The following is a 20,566-nucleotide window of genomic DNA, read 5'->3' as shown; positions in this document are numbered from 1 at the left end:
AGCCCGTGTCTACAGATGTTTACTTTGTCAAAATTCAAAAGATACCTTATTCATCTAGTTCTAAGAACTATGCATTTTTAACAGACAGATATTATTTATCTTCTACTGTAACAGGATTACCAATAGTCAGTTTGTAGATAAGTAAAGCTATTGAGTAACTGCAAATTAGATTATTGGTCATTATTTGTAAGCTTACCTTCTTCCTGACTTCAACTTCACCATCAGCCGTTTGTTTCTGATTTGGTGTTTCATCCTTCATGTTCTTCACAGGTGAGACATCTGGTGATTTTATATTGTTATCGCCTTTTACACTGTGAAACGATGACAAATGATTGAATCATCACAAATGTAATGCACTGTTGCACAGTAATTTTAGATATCATTAATCATAACATTGCACAAAATGTACCACTGCTGTTTTAATACATATGTTCATACTACATAGTGCACTAGAAAAATTTCAAATATAAAGGCTTGACTTCTCACAGCTAAGCCAGAAAATGTCATTTGAGCGTAATGATATTGTATCACAATTGATTTCTTATGCAAGGGGGATAACTATGTGCACTATCAAGGCCATAACAAAAGTTATTTATAAGTTAGGACTGGAACATAGTTCCCAGTGTCTATTAATCACTGTGTCCTGCAGTATCACTGGGTATCATGTCCACATTATTAAACACAATTAATGTTGTATTTTGTTAGAATGGATGAAGGTACCTAATTCTGTAGATCGTGTACCACAGATAACATGCCAATCAGCTTTCAATAGCATGACAGGATGACATTTCTTGGCAAGGTCAAGACAAATACAAATAAAACATTGTGTCAGTACACAAAAGGACCATATTAAAATGACATACCCCAGTAATAAATTGCAAGTAAAAATATATTCACAGAAAATATTCTCTGAAAATGAGAATGCATAAGTCAGTTCCTACAAAAATTTGACAATGACAATTTGCAAAGTCATGAAATACTTCCCAAATAGATAATTTCTTTACAAAATAAAAAGTGCAACGATTACTATACTGTATTATTAAAAAAGATGAATGTTGTGGATAATTATGAATGAGTTAGATAAAAAGTGAAGCTGTTCACAGCCCAGTGATTTGTTTGAAAACAACAGTGCTACAAAGGTCCCAATTAAGGCTGAACTTTCAGCTGACTTATCCAACCAGCTGTAGGAGGATCCACAGTTTAACATAACTCCAAACAGTTGTACAACATAGCATTACATTACATTAACAAATCACTGCCAGAGGTGAAAAGCAACATTACATGGCAATTAATTCCTATGACTGATGAGGAATTTGTAATTTGGCAATTACTGAGTAACCGAGTCACAAATATGATGTGTAGTAACACACAATGTCAGTTCTGAGTGAGTAGGCACAGTGACAGCTTTACAGTGTGGGCACAGAGATCATTTTGTCCAGAAGAAAATAATTGGGTCAATTCTTTAAAAAAACTTTCTACAATAATTTCTTAACTCAGTAAATACTTCTCAAACAGATAACCGCCTTTATAAAGAGAGCAGAACAATAATTACTTTAATGTCCTGTCACATCTCAGAAATTAACAATTATCATGAACATAATTTAAGTAGAAAACCACACAGGCTCGGACAACATCACAAACCATTTCTCAGGACTCAAAAGGAGCTGGTGGCAACAGACCATACCGCATTTTGGCAGAAAATTAACTTCTGTTGTGACAAATTCTATGTATTTTTCCTTAGAAAAGGGGTATACCATTCCAGTAATAAAGAATAAATAGTTGTTGTTATTATTTAATCAACAGTTTAATAGGGAGGACGCAAGAAGTTCTTTACTATCATATCACATTCAAATACTGTGTAAAAGTATATCCTGCAACAAGGCTGTCTTACCAGAACTAACACTGCAAAAAAGTTACAGACACACAATAACATCCCTCAAAACCAATGAAAAATGATACAACACTAAACAGCTCAGTCACCAGATTGTTTTATGTTAATGAAACTGATGAAGGATAGGTTTATTCTTAACCTTCACATGTCACAGTGGGGTCCTTGGAACGCTGGTGCTTCTTTTTTTATGTCGGCTACAATTTACTGAAACAGTAATTTACTGTTGGTGATAGTGTATGCGATGCTAACTCAAATGTTTGCATTGTTGTTGCAGTCGTGTTAAGTTGTAAAGATCGTTGAATGCCTGTGGGGTCTTCATGTCCTGTCTGGGTTCCGTATATCTCATTTATGCATGTTGAAAACGTATACTTTAGTAAGTAATACACAATTTGTCCATTAAATATGTATTACACTATAAGCTATTTCTTCCCAATTTATGCCTGAAAATTCTATTGTAGACTATACTTTTTCATGTAAAATCTGCTGTGGTGTGGCAGCCCAGTACGAAGATTGGAAAATTTGAATATGGTTAGCATACAATACTGAAATATATACTGTATTTAAATTATAACTGTTGCCTTTCAGTGTAGCTTTATACAAGGTATGTCCACAAAGTAAGTTCCGTTTGGTTATACAAAACAAATGTGTACAGATACAGAAAAAATATTTATTGTATAAAACTCTACAACTGTTAAACTACTTTTCTCCACAGCCTCCAAAATTTTGTAGGCACTTTTCAGGGCGTGGCAGAAGTTTTTGTATGCCTTCTTCATAGAAGGTTGCCGCCTGTGTATTCAACCATGTGATAACATGTTCTTTCAGCTCATCATCATCGTTGAAGTGTTGACCACCAAGGATCATGAGATTTGCAGACTTCCATAATAAGGGCAATAAGTGTAAATTTACAGTTGTGCTTAATCTTCTCTTCCATTGTGTGAACCAGTTCATCAGTAACCACAGACGGGTGTCCACTTCATTTTTCATCGTGCGCTTGATCACATCCTTCATTGAACAGTCTGACCCATCTTCTAACCACTGAATCACTCATAGCATTTTGTCCATAAACCTCACAGATTAGCCTATGAATTTCCTTTGGTTTAATGTCCTTTGCATTTAGAAAACGAATCACAGATCTGATTTCACATGCGGCGGCATTTTCAAATACAGCTGACATTATAAAGAAGCACTACAAAGCACACGTTGACAGCAGTGATCTGAAAATGGCATACATATCTTCTCCTTGAGTCAGAGTAAGTGTCGCGCATGCTTGGAACTGCGATCGTAGTGCTGCTGTGGATAGAAACAGAAATGGAACTTACTTTTTGGATGACCCTCATATATTTTATTTTATTTTTCAGCTACAATGAGTAAACAACTCAAAACAGATAACAACTTTGGAGCACACCACTTGTCACTCAGTATCATCCTGGTCTTGAATGTATCAACTGGCAAAATATATACTATCAAAGGGAGAACCACCTGTTGTATACCAGTGGTTATGTAAACTCTGTTCAGACTTTTAAATCAGTGTAACTACCACCAAATTATCAATTAGGATGAATGGGCATGGGCAGAGGAAGTATACTGTCAACACGCAATATCCTGTTGCAGAGCATGCTCTACAACATGAGAATCGTGACCTCGGTGCCTGTTTCACCACATGTGCCAGCTGGATTCTTCCCCCTGACTCAAGTTTCTCATAACTCCACACTAAACATGCCCTTGGTTATCACTACCCATCTCGCTTTAATTTACGTTAATTTCTTCTGTCTTAGACTTTCTTCACAGTAACTACTCTTTTCTCCACTCCATTTTAGTTTTCTACATCTTTCATTGTCTCACACATCTATTTTTCACCATCCACCTCCCACTTCTGTTTCGTACAATGCACTTAGCTGCTCACTCTTATTAACTCATGCATGATGTTTTCGTAGTGATCTCTGCCCTGCACATTACTCTGTCTTCCACTTTTAAGCTCTCAGGTTTTCATATCTCATCTGGTGCTGACCCCAACAATCAATCTTTCCTTCTCATCCCATCTGGTAAGGAAGTCTCCCCTGACCTGGGGTTCTGGGTGACTTTTCTGAACTGCAGCCCTTTCCCTACACCTCCCCAGACCTTTTCCTTCACCCCCCCCCCCCTCCGCCTACCACTTCAACTCTTCTGCATCTACATCTACATATACATGATTACTCTGCAATTCACATTTAAGTGCTTGGCAGAGGGTTCGTCGAACCACAATCATACTATCTCTCTACCATTCCACTCCCGAACAGTGCGCGGGAAAAACAAACACCTAAACCTTTCTGTTCGAGCTCTGATTTCTCTTATTTTATTTTGATGATCTTTCCTACCTATGTAGGTTGGGTTCAACAAAATATTTTCGCATTCGGAAGAGGAAGTTGGTGACTGAAATTTCGTAAATAGATCTCGCCGTGACGAAAAACGTCTTTGCTGTAATGACTTCCATTCCAATTCGCGTATCATATCTGCCACACTCTCTCCCCTACTACGTGATAATACAAAATGAGCTGCCCTTTTTTGCACCCTTTCGATGTCCTCCGTCAATCCCAACTGGTGAGGATCCCACACCACGCAGCAATATCCTAACAGAGGATGAACGAGTGTAGTGTAAGCTGTCTCTTTAGTGGACTTGTTGCATCTTCTAAGTGTCCTGCCAATGAAACGCAACCTTTGGCTCGCCTTCCCCACAATATTATCTATGTGGTCTTTCCAACTGAAGTTGTTCGTAATTTTAACACCCAGGTACTTAGTTGAATTGACAGCCTTGAGAATTTTACTATTTATCGAGTAATCGAATTCCAACGGATTTCTTTTGGAACTCATGTGGATCACCTCACACTTTTCGTTATTTAGCGTCAACTGCTACCTGCCACACCATACAGCAATCTTTTCTAAATCGCTTTGCAACTGATACTGGTCTTCGGATGACCTTACTAGACGGTAAATTACAGCATCATCTGCGAACAACCTAAGAGAACTGCTCATATTGTCACCCAGGTCATTTATATAGATCAGGAACAGCAGAGGTCCCAGGACACTTCCCTGGGAAACACCTGATATCACTTCAGTTTTACTCGATGATTTGCCATCTATTACTACGAACTGCGCCCTTCCTGACAGGAAATCATGAATCCAGTCACACAACTGAGACGATACTCCATAGGCCCGCAGCTTGATTAGAAGTCGCTTGTGAGGAATGATGTCAAAAGCTTTCCGGAAATCTAGAAATACGGAATCAACTCGAGATCCCCTGTCGATAGTGGCCATTACTTCGTGCGAATAAAGAGCTAGCTGCATTGCACAAGAACGATGTTTTCTGAAACCATGCTGATTATGTATCAATAGATCGTTCCCTTCAAGGTGATTCATAATGTTTGAATACAGTATATGCTCCAAAACCCTACTGCAAACCGACGTCAATGATATAGGTCTGTAGTTAGATGGATTACTCCTACTACCCTTCTTAAACACTGGTGCGACCTGCGCAATTTTCCAATCTGTAGGTACAGATCTATCGGTGAGCGAGCGGTTGTATATGAGTGCTAAGTAGGGAGCTATTGTATCAGCGTAATCTGAAAGGAACCTAATCGGTATACAATCTGGACCTGAAGACTTGCCCGTATCAAGCGATTTGAGTTGCTTCGCAACACAACCCCTAAGGTATCTACTTCTAAGAAACTCATGCTAGCAGCTGTTTGTGTTTCAAATTCTGGAATATTCCATTCATCTTCCCTGGTGAAGGAATTTCGGAAAACTGTGTTAAATAACTCCGCTTTAGCGGCACAGTTGTTGGTAACAGTACCACCGGCACTGTGCAGCGAAGGTATTGACTGCATCTTGCCGCTTGTGTACTTTACATATGACCAGAATTTCTTCGGATTTTCTACCAAATTTCGAGACAATGCCTATTAAAGGCATCTTGCATTGAAGTCCTTGCCAAATTTCGCGCGTCTGTAAATTTTAGCCAATCTTCGGGATTTCGCGTTCTTCTGAACTTCGCATGCTTTTTCCGTTGCCTCTGCAACAGAGTTCGGACCTGTTTTGTGTACCACGGGGGATCAGTTCCATCTCTTACCAATTTATGAGGTATGAATCTCTCAATTGCTGTTGCTACTATATCTCTGAATTTGCATAGTCAGTTTGGAAGGAATGGAGATTGTCTTTTAGCAAGGCTTCTAGTGACACTTTAACCGCTTTTTTAAATAAAATTATTTTGCGTTTGTTTCTGGTGGATTTGGAAGAAACGGTATTGAGCCTAGCTACAACGACCTTGTGATCACTAATCCCTGTATCAATCATGATGCTCTCTATCAGCTCTGGATTGTTTGTGGCTAAGAGGTCAAGTGTGTTTTCGCAACCATTTACAATTCGCGTGGGTTCGTGGACTAACTGCTCGAAATAATTTTCTGAGAAAGCATTTAGGACAATTTCGGAAGATGTTTTCTGCCTACCACCGGTTTTGAACAAGTATTTTTGCCAACATATCGAGGGAAGTTTGAAGTCTCGACCAACTATAACCGTATGAGTGGGGTATTTATTTGTTACGAGACTCAAATTTTCTCTGAACTGTTCCGCAACTATATCATTGGAGTCTGGGGGTCGGTGGAAGGAGCCAATTATTAACTTAGTTTGGCTGTTAAGTATAACCTCCACCCATACCAATTCGCACGGAGTATCTACTTCGACTTCACTACAAGATAAACCACTACTGACAGACACAAACACTCCACCACCAATTCTGCCTACTCTATCTTTCCTGAACACCGTCTGAGGCTTCGTAAAAATTTCTGCAGAATTTATTTCGGGCTTTAGCCAGCTTTCTGTACCTATAACGATTTCAGCTTCTGTGCTTTCTATTAGCGCTTGAAGCTCAGGGACTTTCCCAGCACAACTACAACAATTTACAACTACAATTCCGACTGTTCCTTGATCCAAGCACATCCTGTATTTGCCATGCACCCTTTAAGATTGCAGCCCACCCCGTACTTTCCCGAGGCCTTCTAACCTAAAAAAAACACCCAGTCCACGCCACACAGCCTCCGCTACCCGTGTAGCCGCCAGCTGAGTGTAGTGAACTCCTGACCTATTCAGCGGAACCCGAAACCCCACCACCCTATGGCGCAAGTCAAGGAATCTGCAGCCAACACGGTCGCAAAACCGTCTGAGCCTCTGATTCAGACCCTCCACCCGGCTCTGCACCAAAGGTCCGCAGTCGGTTCTGTCAACGATGCTGCAGATGGTGAGCTCTGCCTTCATCTCGTAAGCAAGACCGGCAGCCTTCACCAAATCAGATAGCCGCTGGAATCCAGAAAGAATTTCCTCAGATCCAAAGCGACACATGTCATTAGTGCCGACATGTGCCACCACCTGCAGCTGGCTGCACCCTGTGCTCTTCATGGCGTCCGGAAGGACCCTTTCCACATCAGGAATGACTCCACCTGGAATGCACATGGAGTGCACACTGAATTTCTTCCCCTCCTTAGCCGCCATATCCCTAAGGGGCCCCATTACGCGCCTAACATTGGAGCTCCCAACTACCAATAAGCCCACCCTCTGTGATTGCCAGAAGAAGGAGCCACTGGCTCCAAAAGCTTGTAAAAGTTAAATCCTTTTGTGTGTGTGTGTGTGTGTGTGTGTGTGTGTGTGTGTGTGTGTGTGTGTTCCCTTGCCACCACTTGGTGAGTAGATTTTTTATCCATCCTTTTATATTATGTTATTAATAATTAATTATTTTCATATATATAAAAAACAAAGATGCTGTGACTTACCAAACGAGAAAGCATTGGTAGATAGACACAATAAAAAACACACGAACACACACAAATTTCAAGCTTTCGCAACCCAAGGTTGCTTCATCAGGAAAGAGGGAAGGAGAGGGAAAGACGAAAGGATGTGGGTTTCAAGGGAGAGGGTAAGGAGTCATTCCAATCCCTCTCCCTTAAAACCCACATCCTTTCGTCTTTCCCTCTCCTTCCCTCTTTCCTGATGAAGCAACCTTGGGTTGCGAAAGCTTGAAATTTGTGTGTGTTTGTGTGTTTTTTATTGTGTCTATCTACTAGCGCTTTCTTGTTTGGTAACTCACAGCATCTTTGTTTTTTGTATTATATTCATATCATTAATTATTTTCATTGTTACAAAACCAATAAAATCATATATAATGCTCTTATGGACAAGCTGGACCAGAAAACAATTCATTTGCAGGCCCAGATTCTGATGAAGATACAGATATTGTCGAAAAACAGGAACCATCACATACAGAAGGGAGTAGACAATGAAGATAGTAATGGTAGTAGTCTTCCAAGTCAAATACCCTTCTAAGTAAGAATGACCATAAGTGGTCTACAACTAAACCATCTAAGAGGGAAAGAACTAAATCCAGAAATTTAGTTTCTCACCTCCAAGGACCAAAAGGACAAGCAATGTCTATTTGTAATTAAATTGAAGCATGCCAATTGTTATTAACACATGAAATGCTGGACATGATTGTCACTTAGATGAAGAAAGAAATTACTTGCAAATGTTCTTCAATCTGAAACCCACTGAGTTATCACATTGTTGCTGTGGTCTTCAGTCCTGGGACTGTAGCTCTCCATGCTACTCTATCCTGTGCAAGCCTTGTCATCTCCAAATAGCTACCACAACCTACATCCTTCTGAATTTGCTCACTGTATTGATCTCTTGGTCACCCTCTATGATTTTTACCCTCCATTCTTCCCTCCAACACTGAACTGGTGATCCCTTGAGGCCTCAGAATGTGCCCTACCAACAGTCCCTTCTTTTAGTCAGGTTGTACCACAAATTTTTCTTCTCCCCAATTCTTTTCAGTACCTCCTCATTAGTTACATGATCTACCCATCTAATCTTCAGCATTCTTCTGTAGCACAACATTTCAAAAGCTTCTATTCTCTTCTCATCTAAACTGTTAATCATCCATGTTTCACTACATACAAATACTTTCAAAAAGGACTTCCTGACATTGAAATCTATACTCGATGTTAACAAATTTCTCATCTTCAGAAACCCTTTTCTTGCCACTGCCATTCTACATTTTATATCCTCCCTACTATGACCATCATCAGTTATTTTGCTCCCCAAATAGCAAAACTCCTTTACTACTTTAAGTGTCTCATTTCCTAATCTAATTCCCTCAGCATCCCCCGATTTAATTCGACCACATTCCATTATCCTCATTTTGCTTTTGTTGATGTTTATCTTATATCCTCCTTTCAAGATATTGTCCATTCTGTTCAACTGCCCTTCTAGGTCCTTTGCTCTCTCAGCCAGAAGTACAATGTTGTCAGTGAACCTCAAAGTTTTTATTACTTCTCCATGGACTTTAATTTCTACTCCAATTTTATCTTTTGTTCCCTTTACTGCTTGCTCACTATACAGATTGAATAACCACTGCTTGCCCCTTGAGTCTTATAACTGCCATCTGGTTTCTGTACAAATTGTAAACAGCCTTTCGCTCCTTGTATTTTACCCCTGCCACCTATAGAATTTGAAAGAGAGTATTCCAGTCAACATTGTCAAAAGCTTTCTCTAAGTCCACAAATGTTATAAACGTACGTTTGCCTTTCCTTAATCTATATTCTATGAGAAGCCGTAGAGCCAATATTTCCTCGCATATTCCTACATTTCTCCATAATCCAAACTGGTCTTCCCCAAGATTGGCTTCTACCAATTTTTCCATTCTTCTGTAAAGGATTTGTGTTAGTATTTTGCAGCCATGACTAATTAAACTGATAGTTCGATAATTTTCACACCCGTCAGCACCTTCTTTGGAATTGGGATTATTATTTTCTTCTTACGTCTGAGGGTATTTCGCCTGTGTCATACATCCTGCCCATCAGATGGAAGAGTTTTGTCATGGCTGGCTCTCCCAAGGCTATCAGTAGCTCCAACGGAATGTTGTCTACTCCTGTAGCTTTGTCAAATTCTTCATGCGGTATCGTATCTCCCTTCTCATCTTCCTCTATGTCCTCTTCTATTTCCATAATATTGCCCTCAAGTACATCTCCCTTGTACAGACCTTCTGCATACTCTTTCACCTTTCTACTTTCCCTTCTTTGCTTAGAACTGGTTTTCTATCTGAGCTTTTGATGTTGATACTGGTGGTTCTCTTTTCTCCCAATGTCTCTTTAATTTTCCTGTAGGCAGTATATATTTTACTACTAATGATATATGCTTCTACATCCTTACATTTGTCCCCTAGCCATTCCTGCTTAGCCATTTTGCTCTTCCTGTCAGTCTCATTTTTTAGACGTTTGTATTCTCTTTCACCCACTTCATTTATACATTTTTATATTTTCTCCTTTCATTGAATAAGTTCAATATCTCTTGTGTAACCCAAAGATTTCTACTATCCCTTGTCTTTTTACCTGCTTTATCCTCAGCTGCCTTCGTGAATATTTTATCTCTCTAACCTACCCATTCTTCTTCTATTGTATTCCTTTCCCCTGTTCTTGTCAATCATTCCCTGATGCTCCCTCTGAAATCCTCTACAGCCTCTGGTTCTTTCAGTTTATCCAGGTTTCTGCCTTTTTGCATTTCCTTCAGTTTTAATCTGCAGTTCATAACTAATTAATTGTGGTCAGACTCCACATCTGCCCCTGAAATGTCTTACAATTTAAAATCTGGTTCCTAAATCTCTGTCTAACCATTATATAATCAATCTGAAACCTTCTGGTCTCTTTCAAGTGTTACCTATGATTAAATTATGCTCTATGCAAAATTCTACCAGGCAGCTTCCTCTTTCATTCATTTCCCCCAGTCCATATTCACCTAATACTTTTTTTTCTCTTCCTTTCCCTACTATCAAATTCCAGTCCCTCATGACTATTAAATTTTTGGCTCCCTTAACTATCTGAATAACTTGTTTTATCTCATTATACATTTCCTCAACCTCCTCCTCGTCTGTGGAGCTAGTTGGCATATGAACTTGTACAACTGTGGTGGGTATGGGCTCCGTGTTTATCTTGGCTATAATAATGCGTTCACTATGCTTTTCAACTCGTCCCCGCCCAGAGATCCAAATGGGGAAGAGGATACCATCAGCATTTAACCATGCAGTAGAGCTGCATGCACTTGGGAAAAATTATGGCTGTAGCTTCCCCTTGCTTTCAGTTGTTTGCAGTACCAGGACAGCAAGACTGTTTTGGTTATGTTACAAGGCCAGATCAGCCAATCATTCAGACTGTTACCCTGGAAACGACTGAAAAGACAGTTGCCCCTCTTCAGGAAACACACATTTGTCTGGCCTCTCAACAGATACCCCTCCGCTGTGATTGCACGTATGGTACAGCTATCTGTATCACAAAGGCATGCAAGCATCTCCACCAACGGTGAGGTCCATGATTCATGGGGTATTATAGTTCAACAAATATTGTAAAACTGAGAGCAATCAATTGGTCTCTTGTAACTCTGAGCAGTAAATATGGCTGCTAAGACAAATTTAGAACTTTGGTCTCCCACATTTGGCAATGCCCTGTTTCATGTTTGATGACAAAGCAATCTGCATGCGAAGAAAATAACAACACCAATTTGCACCCATTTGGGACATCTGGACTAAATTTATTGATAACTGCAAATCTCTATATACTCATTTCAAGTACTGTACAATAGACAAGCAGGTAGTGAGTTTCTGTGCAACTGCCCTTTCAGAATATGTGTGTCTTAAAAGTCGGACAAATATGGAATCAAGATTTTGATGTCGAATGATTCCAAGACTTATTACATGTTAAACAGTATTCCATCTTATTACGCGAGACAGTAATCAGGAACCATTCAATGGCACTAATAGAAACCTGATTGTTGTCAACCGGTTTTTGTCAGTTCCTCTTTATCAGACTATGACTGAAACTTTGGTTTGACAGAATTGGGAACTGTAAGAAAAAATAAGTCTGAAATACCACAATCATTTTTACATTCTCGAAATGTCGAGAAAACACGATCTGCCTTTGATTTCAGTAAGGTGCTACTGTCATATGTCCCAAAGAAGAATGAAGTTGTGTTTTTGCTGTCTACCATGCAATACTCAAATTACACAGACGAAACAACAAGAAAACCTGAAATGATAATTTCATACACTAAAACAAACGGAGGTACCGACACTTCTGATCAGCTGTGTAAAACTTACGCCACTGCGCATGCAACATGAAGTTGGCCTATGAAGGTTTTCTGTGACATTTTGGATCAAAGTGAAATAAATGTCATGATTCTGTGTACCCTTTACAATACTGAAATAAAGAGGTCACAAAGAAAATTTATTCATGAACTGACATGGAACTTAAAAGGTTGGACCATACTTAAGGGCTAGATTGAATACACCTACACAATGAAGGCATTTGAAGAAAACTCAGGAAGATATGTTTGAAATAGACACAGTGGTACCAGACAGACCAGAACCTCTAACCAGTAAAATGAGATGTTCACTATGCCTGAGAAAAAAAGAGACAGAAAAACAAAAATGTGTGTGCACTGCCAATACAAATAGTGACTGATGTTAAGTGTAGTTTTTCACTTCATTCTAATATACATTAGTTTCATCTTTTTTATACACTTTTGCACAAACATACAATAATAGTAAATAATTTTGTAAACTTCTTATGCCGAAAAATCCTGTAAAAATCAAAACTCCATCATATTATACTATGTTATATTACTTTATACATTCAAGCTCACACACACACACACACACACACACACACACACACACACACACACACTAGTTTTCAATATGGTGTTGAAGTGTAACATGTACCAAATTTGTAAACACAGTACATTATTCATTATAATAACTAAATAAAGTCAAGTAAGACATTCTATTGCATTATACACATTCAAATGTAAGAGAGCTAAACATAAAAAAATACAAAACATTATTTATCAATAATACTATGCATGTTTGGCAAATACCGTGTTGCACACTGTTGTAATAATATTTAAAAAATCATTAAAGAAAGCTATACAGTTACTTACAACCTCCCACATAAATAAGAAAGTTTAATGTATATATTAATTAGCTTACAACAATTGTTACGTGATATTTTACTGGGGTCCAGTGAACCCTTCTTTGAGATGCAAGGTTATTCAACTCTAGTGTGAGGTGCGAGGGTTAAATATTCTTTTGTTGGCTCATCAGACTATATCACACACATTCTATTGCAGGAATTCTTATCAGTTAATTTTTTGTACAAGTCTGTAACCATATTGCTCTTCAATGAATGTTGTCTGTCTAAATCACTTTGTTGGATGTTTAGGCACAGAAAGCTTCAGATAAGCAACAAAGTTAAAAAATAATTACAAGATTCCATGTCAACTACTTTAACTTTCATCTAACAGGATGAAGGGAAACAAAATTTGCCACAAAGCAGTTAAATTAATATTTTAAATAATAACAACTGAAAGAATGTAGAGGTGTTGAGTCATCGAAAGGCTGCAGAAGACTTGAAATTAGACATGGTGCATTTAGTAATAGTTTTAAATTTAGTAACAACTTGTGTAAAAATTACACATGTTTTCATAATAATACCAGAGTAAGAAAAGTTCAAATAATATTGCTGGTCATAATCAAACAGCAAAAGTTCGTTAACAGACAATAGGTTATTTCTAATGACACAGTTTGACTTTGAAACATAATAAAAATATATAATTTAATTAATGTTAGATCAAATTCAAGAAAGTCTTGTATGCTGTAAAAGCAATGTTTTGTTAGGAGATGGTTGTAGAGTTTAAAACTGTTGATATACAGTTTAGTTAAATAGGGACATAGTCTTAACAATTTTTTACACCTTGTATCATGATGGTGACTGTCCAGATTCCTGGGCAATCTACTGATGTTTTGTTTAATAAAACATTGGCTAGGGAGAAGTAGTATGTTTAATTTTTTCAAAAGTGGTTTACACATTTCCTTTGCATTTTGCACAGGATTATTCTGATTGCATCTTTTTGGCAGTATAAATAATTTCCCTGATTCAGAACTATGACCATGAAAAATAATTCCATAGCAGATGGCAGTTATAAGAGTCGAGGGGCATGAAAGGGAAGCAGTGGTTGGGAAAGGAGTGAGACAGGGTTGTAGCCTCTCCCCGATGTTATTCAATCTGTATATTGAGCAAGCAGTAAAGGAAACAAAAGAAAAATTCGGAGTAGGTATTGAAATTCATGGAGAAGAAGTAAAAACTTTGAGGTTCGCTGATGACATTGTAATTCTGTCAGAGACAGCAAAGGACTTGGAAGAGCAGTTGAACGGAATGGACAGTGTCTTGAAAGGAGGATATAAGATGAACATCAACAAAAGCAAAACGAGGATAATGGAATGTAGTCAAATTAAATCGGGTGATGCTGAGGGGATTAGATTATGAAATGAGACACTTAAAGTAGTAAAGGAGTTTTGCTATTTAGGGAGTAAAATAACTGATGATGGTCGAAGTAGAGAGGATATAAAATGTAGACTGGCAATGGCAAGGAAATCGTTTCTGAAGAAGAGAAATTTGTTAACATCGAGTATAGATTTAAGTGTCAGGAAGTCGTTTCTGAAAGTATTTGTATGGAGTGTAGCCATGTATGGGAGTGAAACATGGACGATAACCAGTTTGGACAAGAAGAGAATAGAAGCTTTCGAAATGTGGTGCTACAGAAGAATGCTGAAGATAAGGTGGGTAGATCACGTAACTAATGAGGAGGTACTGAATAGGATTGGGGAGAAGAGAAGTTTGTGGCACAACTTGATTAGAAGAAGGGATCGGTTGGTAGGACATGTTTTGAGGCATCAAGGGATCACAAATTTAGCATTGGAGGGCAGCGTGGAGGGTAAAAATCGTAGAGGGAGACCAAGAAATGAATACACTAAGCAGATTCAGAAGGATGTAGGTTGCAATAGGTACTGGGAGATGAAGAAGCTTGCACAGGATAGAGTAGCATGGAGAGCTGCATCAAACCAGTCTCAGGACTGAAGACCACAACTACAACAGCATAGTACTGAATAGAAAAGTGCAAAAATACATGCATGTCAATGTGCTGGAATTCAGCGCATCCCTCACTGAGTGTAGCATAAAACAAATTTTGCTTAGCCTGGAACTAATAATGTCAATACAGGTTTTCCACTGAATGTATCAGTGACGTCAGTCCCAAAGAATTGTACATTGCTGCCACTTAAGTGTTACTGTTGGAACCTGGAGAATTCTGTTCTGAATGGTGTGGAAGGTTAAGCATACTGTCTTTTTTGCATGTAGCACTTGTTTCTTATCCTATTCCAAACTTTAGAAGCAGATAGCAAAAACATTAATCTGGGAGTCTCCTCACATTGAAGAATGAAAGGAAAAAGAAATTGCCTTATGGGTTATCACAGCTGCCTGCGTAGCACAATGTCTGAACTGGACGTTAATTTTGCAGCAGCTAAGATAAATGAACTATTTATTCAATAAAACTTAGAGGTAAGAATATTCTGTTGAAGAATGTATCCATCCCACTCTGTTCATCTCTCTCTCTCTCTCTCTCTCTCTCTCTCTCTCTCTCTCTCTCTCTCTCTCTCTCCTCACAGCACTACAACTAAAATATTAATACACATTTCTAACAAGCTTACATATGATTTGTTGAGATGTCACCATTATTTCTGGCACTGTGATTTGGTGTTGATGCAGCAAGGAATGGATGGCCTTTCTTCCCTTCATTTGGTGTGACATTTTCTAAGACTTCAAGCCCTAAAGTAAAACAAACAAAATAAATTTTAAAGACTGGACATTCAAAAATGAATAAACACGCAGTTTGTGCAAGTAAGAATACTGAAATACTGGGTATAACAGTTTGCATAATGATAAAGCATCCAATGTCTGCAAAAACAAACTCATACTACTGGGTGAAATTTTAAAAGTCCCAATGGTATTCAAATCAATGCAAAGAATTCTATACTGAAAACTATTTCTGCAAATAATACTGAACACAGAAAGCATAAAAAATGAAAAGATCATAGAAAACAAATGTCTCATGAAAATTTGAAGGAGAAACTGACTACAATAGAGTTATATTTGCTCGCAGTATCAACTAAAGGGTACACAAATTTGAATAAACATGCCAAGACTAAACTATGCATGTGAATGGTATTAATTATGAAGTGTTGGTATCAAACAACAAATTTAGTCCTGAGGATTGAAGACAAAATATTAATCCTAATTGCAAAGAAATGTATGTATAAAAAATTGTTTTCCTTTTTTTCCAACATACTAAAGTAATCTTAGCTGAGAATCAACAACTACTGCAAGTTCTGGAAAGTTAGGTATTTTACTATAATTCCTCCCATGTGCACTTTCAATTTACTTGTATTTGTCCCTAATCCATTAAAATACTTCCTGCAATTTTAAAGTCATAATCACAACCACAGGACCAAACATGTAATTTTCTGAGAAAATTCCTCACACAGACAGAAAAATTGATTGTTCACAATAATTCTAATGATGGCAATGGATGTCTACCTTGGAACAGCATGTAGCTATTTTAAAAACAAGTCACACTAACAACAGCCTGGTGCAGTAACTCTCTAATGAAGTTTTTCTTATGAAGAACTAGTCACAAACTGAGAATAATAGCAACAGTCATACATATAGCACCAGAAACAAAAATAACCTCCACTGTCCAAGATGTAACCACTTTCGTGTGTAGAAAGGAATGAAGTATGGTGACGTAAAAACATTTGACTACCTCTGTCTCAAATTAAAGATACTGGCAGATAAAAGTTTGTTTTTGGAATGAAATCATTACCGCTTGACATCTCCTACTCCATCATAAATGAAGTTTTATTTATTTATTTATATTTATTTATTCAGCACCTGTATTATCACATTCATGTTCCGAACAGATAGTATCTATATGTGAAGGGTCACATTTATTCCATTTTATTGTATGTTAAAATTACAGAAAAAATTTAATAATTTAAATATTACTTATAAACCAACTGCCATATTCCATATCATACCAAGTTATCTCAGACAAGATCTATGGAACATGTAAATAAATCAGCGCCAGGAAAACAGCTCATAAATATACGAAAATGGTGGCAGCAAACAACATATTCTTGTCTAATATTTTGAACCAACAAACAGTTTAGTCTAAAATATTATGAAAAGAATAAATTGCTGCTCACCATATAGAGGAGATGATAAGTTGCAGACAGGCACATGAAGAGACTGCTGTAAATTTAAGTTTTCAGATAAAAAGCCTTCTTCTGAAGTAGAAAACACACACCCATTCGCACAAGCACAACTCCCACACACACTACAATAGTCTCTGTCTGCTGTTGCAAGCGAGTGCACAGCAACTATGTCTGATAGGAAAAGCAACATAATATGATTGGTGGTGTAAGGACTTGGCATGGGTGGGGAAGGGGAGACGTACAGAGTAGGGGTGGGGGAAGGTTTAGTGCTGCTTGTGGGAGCATGCAGGGATGTAGTGGGTGCAGGGTAAGACTGCAAGACACAGTTGGGAGGTTTGGGGGGATGAAGTGGTAAAGGAGAGAAATAGAAAAGGGCAAAAAAGAGTAGTGGGTGTGTTGTGGAATAGAAGGCTGTGTAGTGCTGGCATGAGAGCAGGGATCGAACAGGTAGGTGGACGACAGGGACTAGTAAAGCATGAGGGCAGGGCAGTTACAGAAATATAGGATTTACAAGGTTATTATAAATGATTGAAGTGACTTCATGAATTCACTGTAGTGACATATAGTCACAAACTCAACACTCACACACAAATATTCAAAAACTTTTGTATCGTTGCAGTCACACTTCAGATTTCGGTCATGAGAATCCAGCAGTGAGCAGTTAGGCAAGAAGGCAACAGATGCCAAGAAATCTTATGTTGTGATTAAAACACATTTCCATCAGTCTGCCATGATAGTGCAATGACACTTAAGAACAAAGTTCAACAAATATCCATATTCTGCCAATTCCATTCAGCAATTGTGCAGATTAAAACTTCAGGATGCCCCAGCAAGAAGGTCAGCCTGCAGTGAGTGAAGAAACAGTTGACCGCGTGCAGGAGAGTTTTGTATGTAGCCCACAGAAATTGACAAATGGCGCAAGCAGAGAGTTGGACAGAATGCATTTAACTATTTGGAAAATCTTAAGGAAACAAGTGGAGCTGAAGCCACTTGCAATTGCAACAACTCCTGACTCCCGATGATAAATTGAGACACATAATTTGCAGAACAGTTGCAACAGCTTACACAAGAGGAAGTATTTTATGAGACACCCATCTTCAGTGATGAATCAACATTTTTTGAGAATGGCGCAGTGAATAGGTATAATGTGCAAATCTGGGGGCACAGAATCTCCACACTATCATTCACCACATTTGAGATCCACCAAAAGTTAAAGTATTCTGTGCAGTCTCACGTTTTAAAGTTTACAGTCCCCTTTTCTTCTGTGAAAAGACTGTTATATCTAGACATGCTGGAAAATTGGCTCATGCCACAACTGGAGACCAAGAGTGTGGACTTTATCTACCAGCTGGATTTTGCTCCATAGCACTCCACCATGATGTTGATGAATAATTAAACAGGAAATTGAGAAACTGATTGATCGGTCACTGTGTGGTTGATGGTCAGCAATACTCTCTGGAGCTAACCCCACATGATTTTTTTGCGTGGGTTTATGTGAAAGATTCTGTGTTTCTGCCTCCTCTACCACAAAACCTACCAGAACTAAGAGGTCGCATCATCAGTGTTTTTGAACAGATTGATAGACACATGCTGCACCGAATGTGGGAAGAACTTGATTATTGACTTGATATCTGCTGTATCAGTAGGGAGGCACATATGGAGCAATTGTAAAATATATATATAAAAACAAAGATGATGTAACTTATCAAGCGAAAGCGTTGGCATGTTGATAAACACACACACACACACACACACACACACAAAATTCAAGCTTTTGCAACCAACGGTTGCTTCGTCAGGAAAGAGGGAAGGAAGCTGCCAACACCAGCTTTCCTACAATGCTTTCCCTCTCCTTCCCTCTTTCCTGACGAACAACCGTTGGTTGCGAAAGCTTGAATTTTGTGTGTGTGTGTGTGTGTGTGTGTGTGTGTGTGTGTGTGTGTATCAACATGCCAATGTTTTCGCTTGGTAAGTTACATCATCTTTGCTTTTAAATATATTTTTCCCACATGGAATGTTTCCCTCTATTATATATATATATATATATATATATATATATATATATATATATTACTTTTTCTACATATGTGCAAAGCCCTGTGACAATATGTCAAATAATATAGCTTCAGCATATCTGTGAAATTGATTCAATTATTTATAACAACCTTGTATTGTAGGGAGAGGTCCCATCTGTGCAGTTCAGAAAAGCTGGTGTTGGTAGGAAGGACCCAGATGGCGCAGACTGTGAAGCACTAATTGAATGTACCTCCCTTCTGCTTCACAGCCTGCACCATCTAGTCCTTCCTGCCAACACCAGCTTTCCTACAATGCGCATGTAGGAACTATTCGTACAACATATCCTACTTTCCCTTAACACCACTGGTCTCAACTTTCAGTAGTTCCTGTTCTCAACCTACATATCTCCTTCCCTGTTCTCACCCCAGTCCTTCACAGCCTTTTATTCCGTTAACACACTAACTAGTTTCCCCCCTCCCCCCCCCCCTTCTCTACTTCTCCCCCTCCCAAACCTCCTGATAGCACCTATAAGCACTAGAGCACTACCTGTCCCCACCATGTCCCCCTTCATGCTCCCACATGCAGTGCTATACCTTACCCACCCCTACCCTGTTATCCCTTCGTCCCCCCCCACCCCCTTACCAAGCCACCTCCTTACCCCTACCACCCTCACTAGATTGCTTCCCCTGTCAGGTGCAGTTGCTGTTTGCATCCTGGCCACAGCAGCCAGACACAGTGGTCACGTGTGAGTGAGTTGCACTTGTGTGAATGTGTGAGTGTTCTCCATTTCGGAAGAAGGTCTTCTTTGTTGGGCCCGTCTGCCTCTCAACTTCTCCCCTACACGGTGACTAGCAATCTATCCTTTCCATAATAGTGTTGATATTCCATATTGGATTTTCCATTGTTTAATTTGGTCTAAAAGTGGGTAAAAAGTTTCTGATCCAAATGAAAACATAGAAATTAGCCACTTAACTTACTGCCAACCCTGCGTACCCACAAGGCATATTGTTTTGTTATTTAACACAGTGAGCTAAATTTCACAATAGTGCCTGCTGGAGCATGAAAGTGAAATATATGAGCCGGTCAACAGTCAAGCCTAAATGGGCTGGAGGAATACCTGCTTTTTACTTCCAAAATATTTACAGTGCTTGTTAATTTTTTTAACTGTATTTACATTAAAATATTTCATTTTTTTTGTCACAGTGTTTACAAGTAGTTTGCCATGCATCTTTGGAGTGCAAAAGTAACAACAAGTAAATGAAGATGTCTGATAATAGCCCTTCATCGAAAACTGGTCATGGCGTAAAGAAAATCTTTCACAAATCTAACTGTGACAAGTTGAAGCTTATTCAAGACTTCTTTAATTGAAAACAGTTATGAATTGTTCACCTGTTCCAAAAGGTAAACTGGGGTAGTATTATGTGAAATGAACTAAAAAGTCCAATGAATGGCATTTTGTTGGCTGTACTGTTCATGAAGATAGATAA

General features: G+C 38.6%; 1 protein-coding gene across 2 annotated transcripts in view; it reads right to left on the bottom strand.

Annotated features, from left to right (window-relative positions):
• Nucleotides 1-20,566, bottom strand: part of LOC126236182 (FERM, ARHGEF and pleckstrin domain-containing protein 1) — a 724,813-nt gene that overhangs the window by 74,828 nt on the left and 629,419 nt on the right. For both annotated transcript variants that reach the window (XM_049945281.1, XM_049945282.1), the window contains exons 12-13: nt 15,501-15,618; nt 197-311 (exon numbers count right to left, since the gene is read on the bottom strand). In XM_049945281.1, the coding sequence (XP_049801238.1) occupies nt 197-311; nt 15,501-15,618 (233 nt within the window). The remainder of the gene's footprint in view (nt 1-196; nt 312-15,500; nt 15,619-20,566) is intronic.

The sequence above is a fragment of the Schistocerca nitens genome, chromosome 2, assembly GCF_023898315.1.
Source record: "Schistocerca nitens isolate TAMUIC-IGC-003100 chromosome 2, iqSchNite1.1, whole genome shotgun sequence".
NCBI classification, from domain to species: Eukaryota; Metazoa; Arthropoda; class Insecta; order Orthoptera; family Acrididae; genus Schistocerca; species Schistocerca nitens.
The sequence above is the reverse complement of the archived record's forward strand: the minus strand, read 5'-3'. Positions and strand labels throughout refer to the sequence as shown.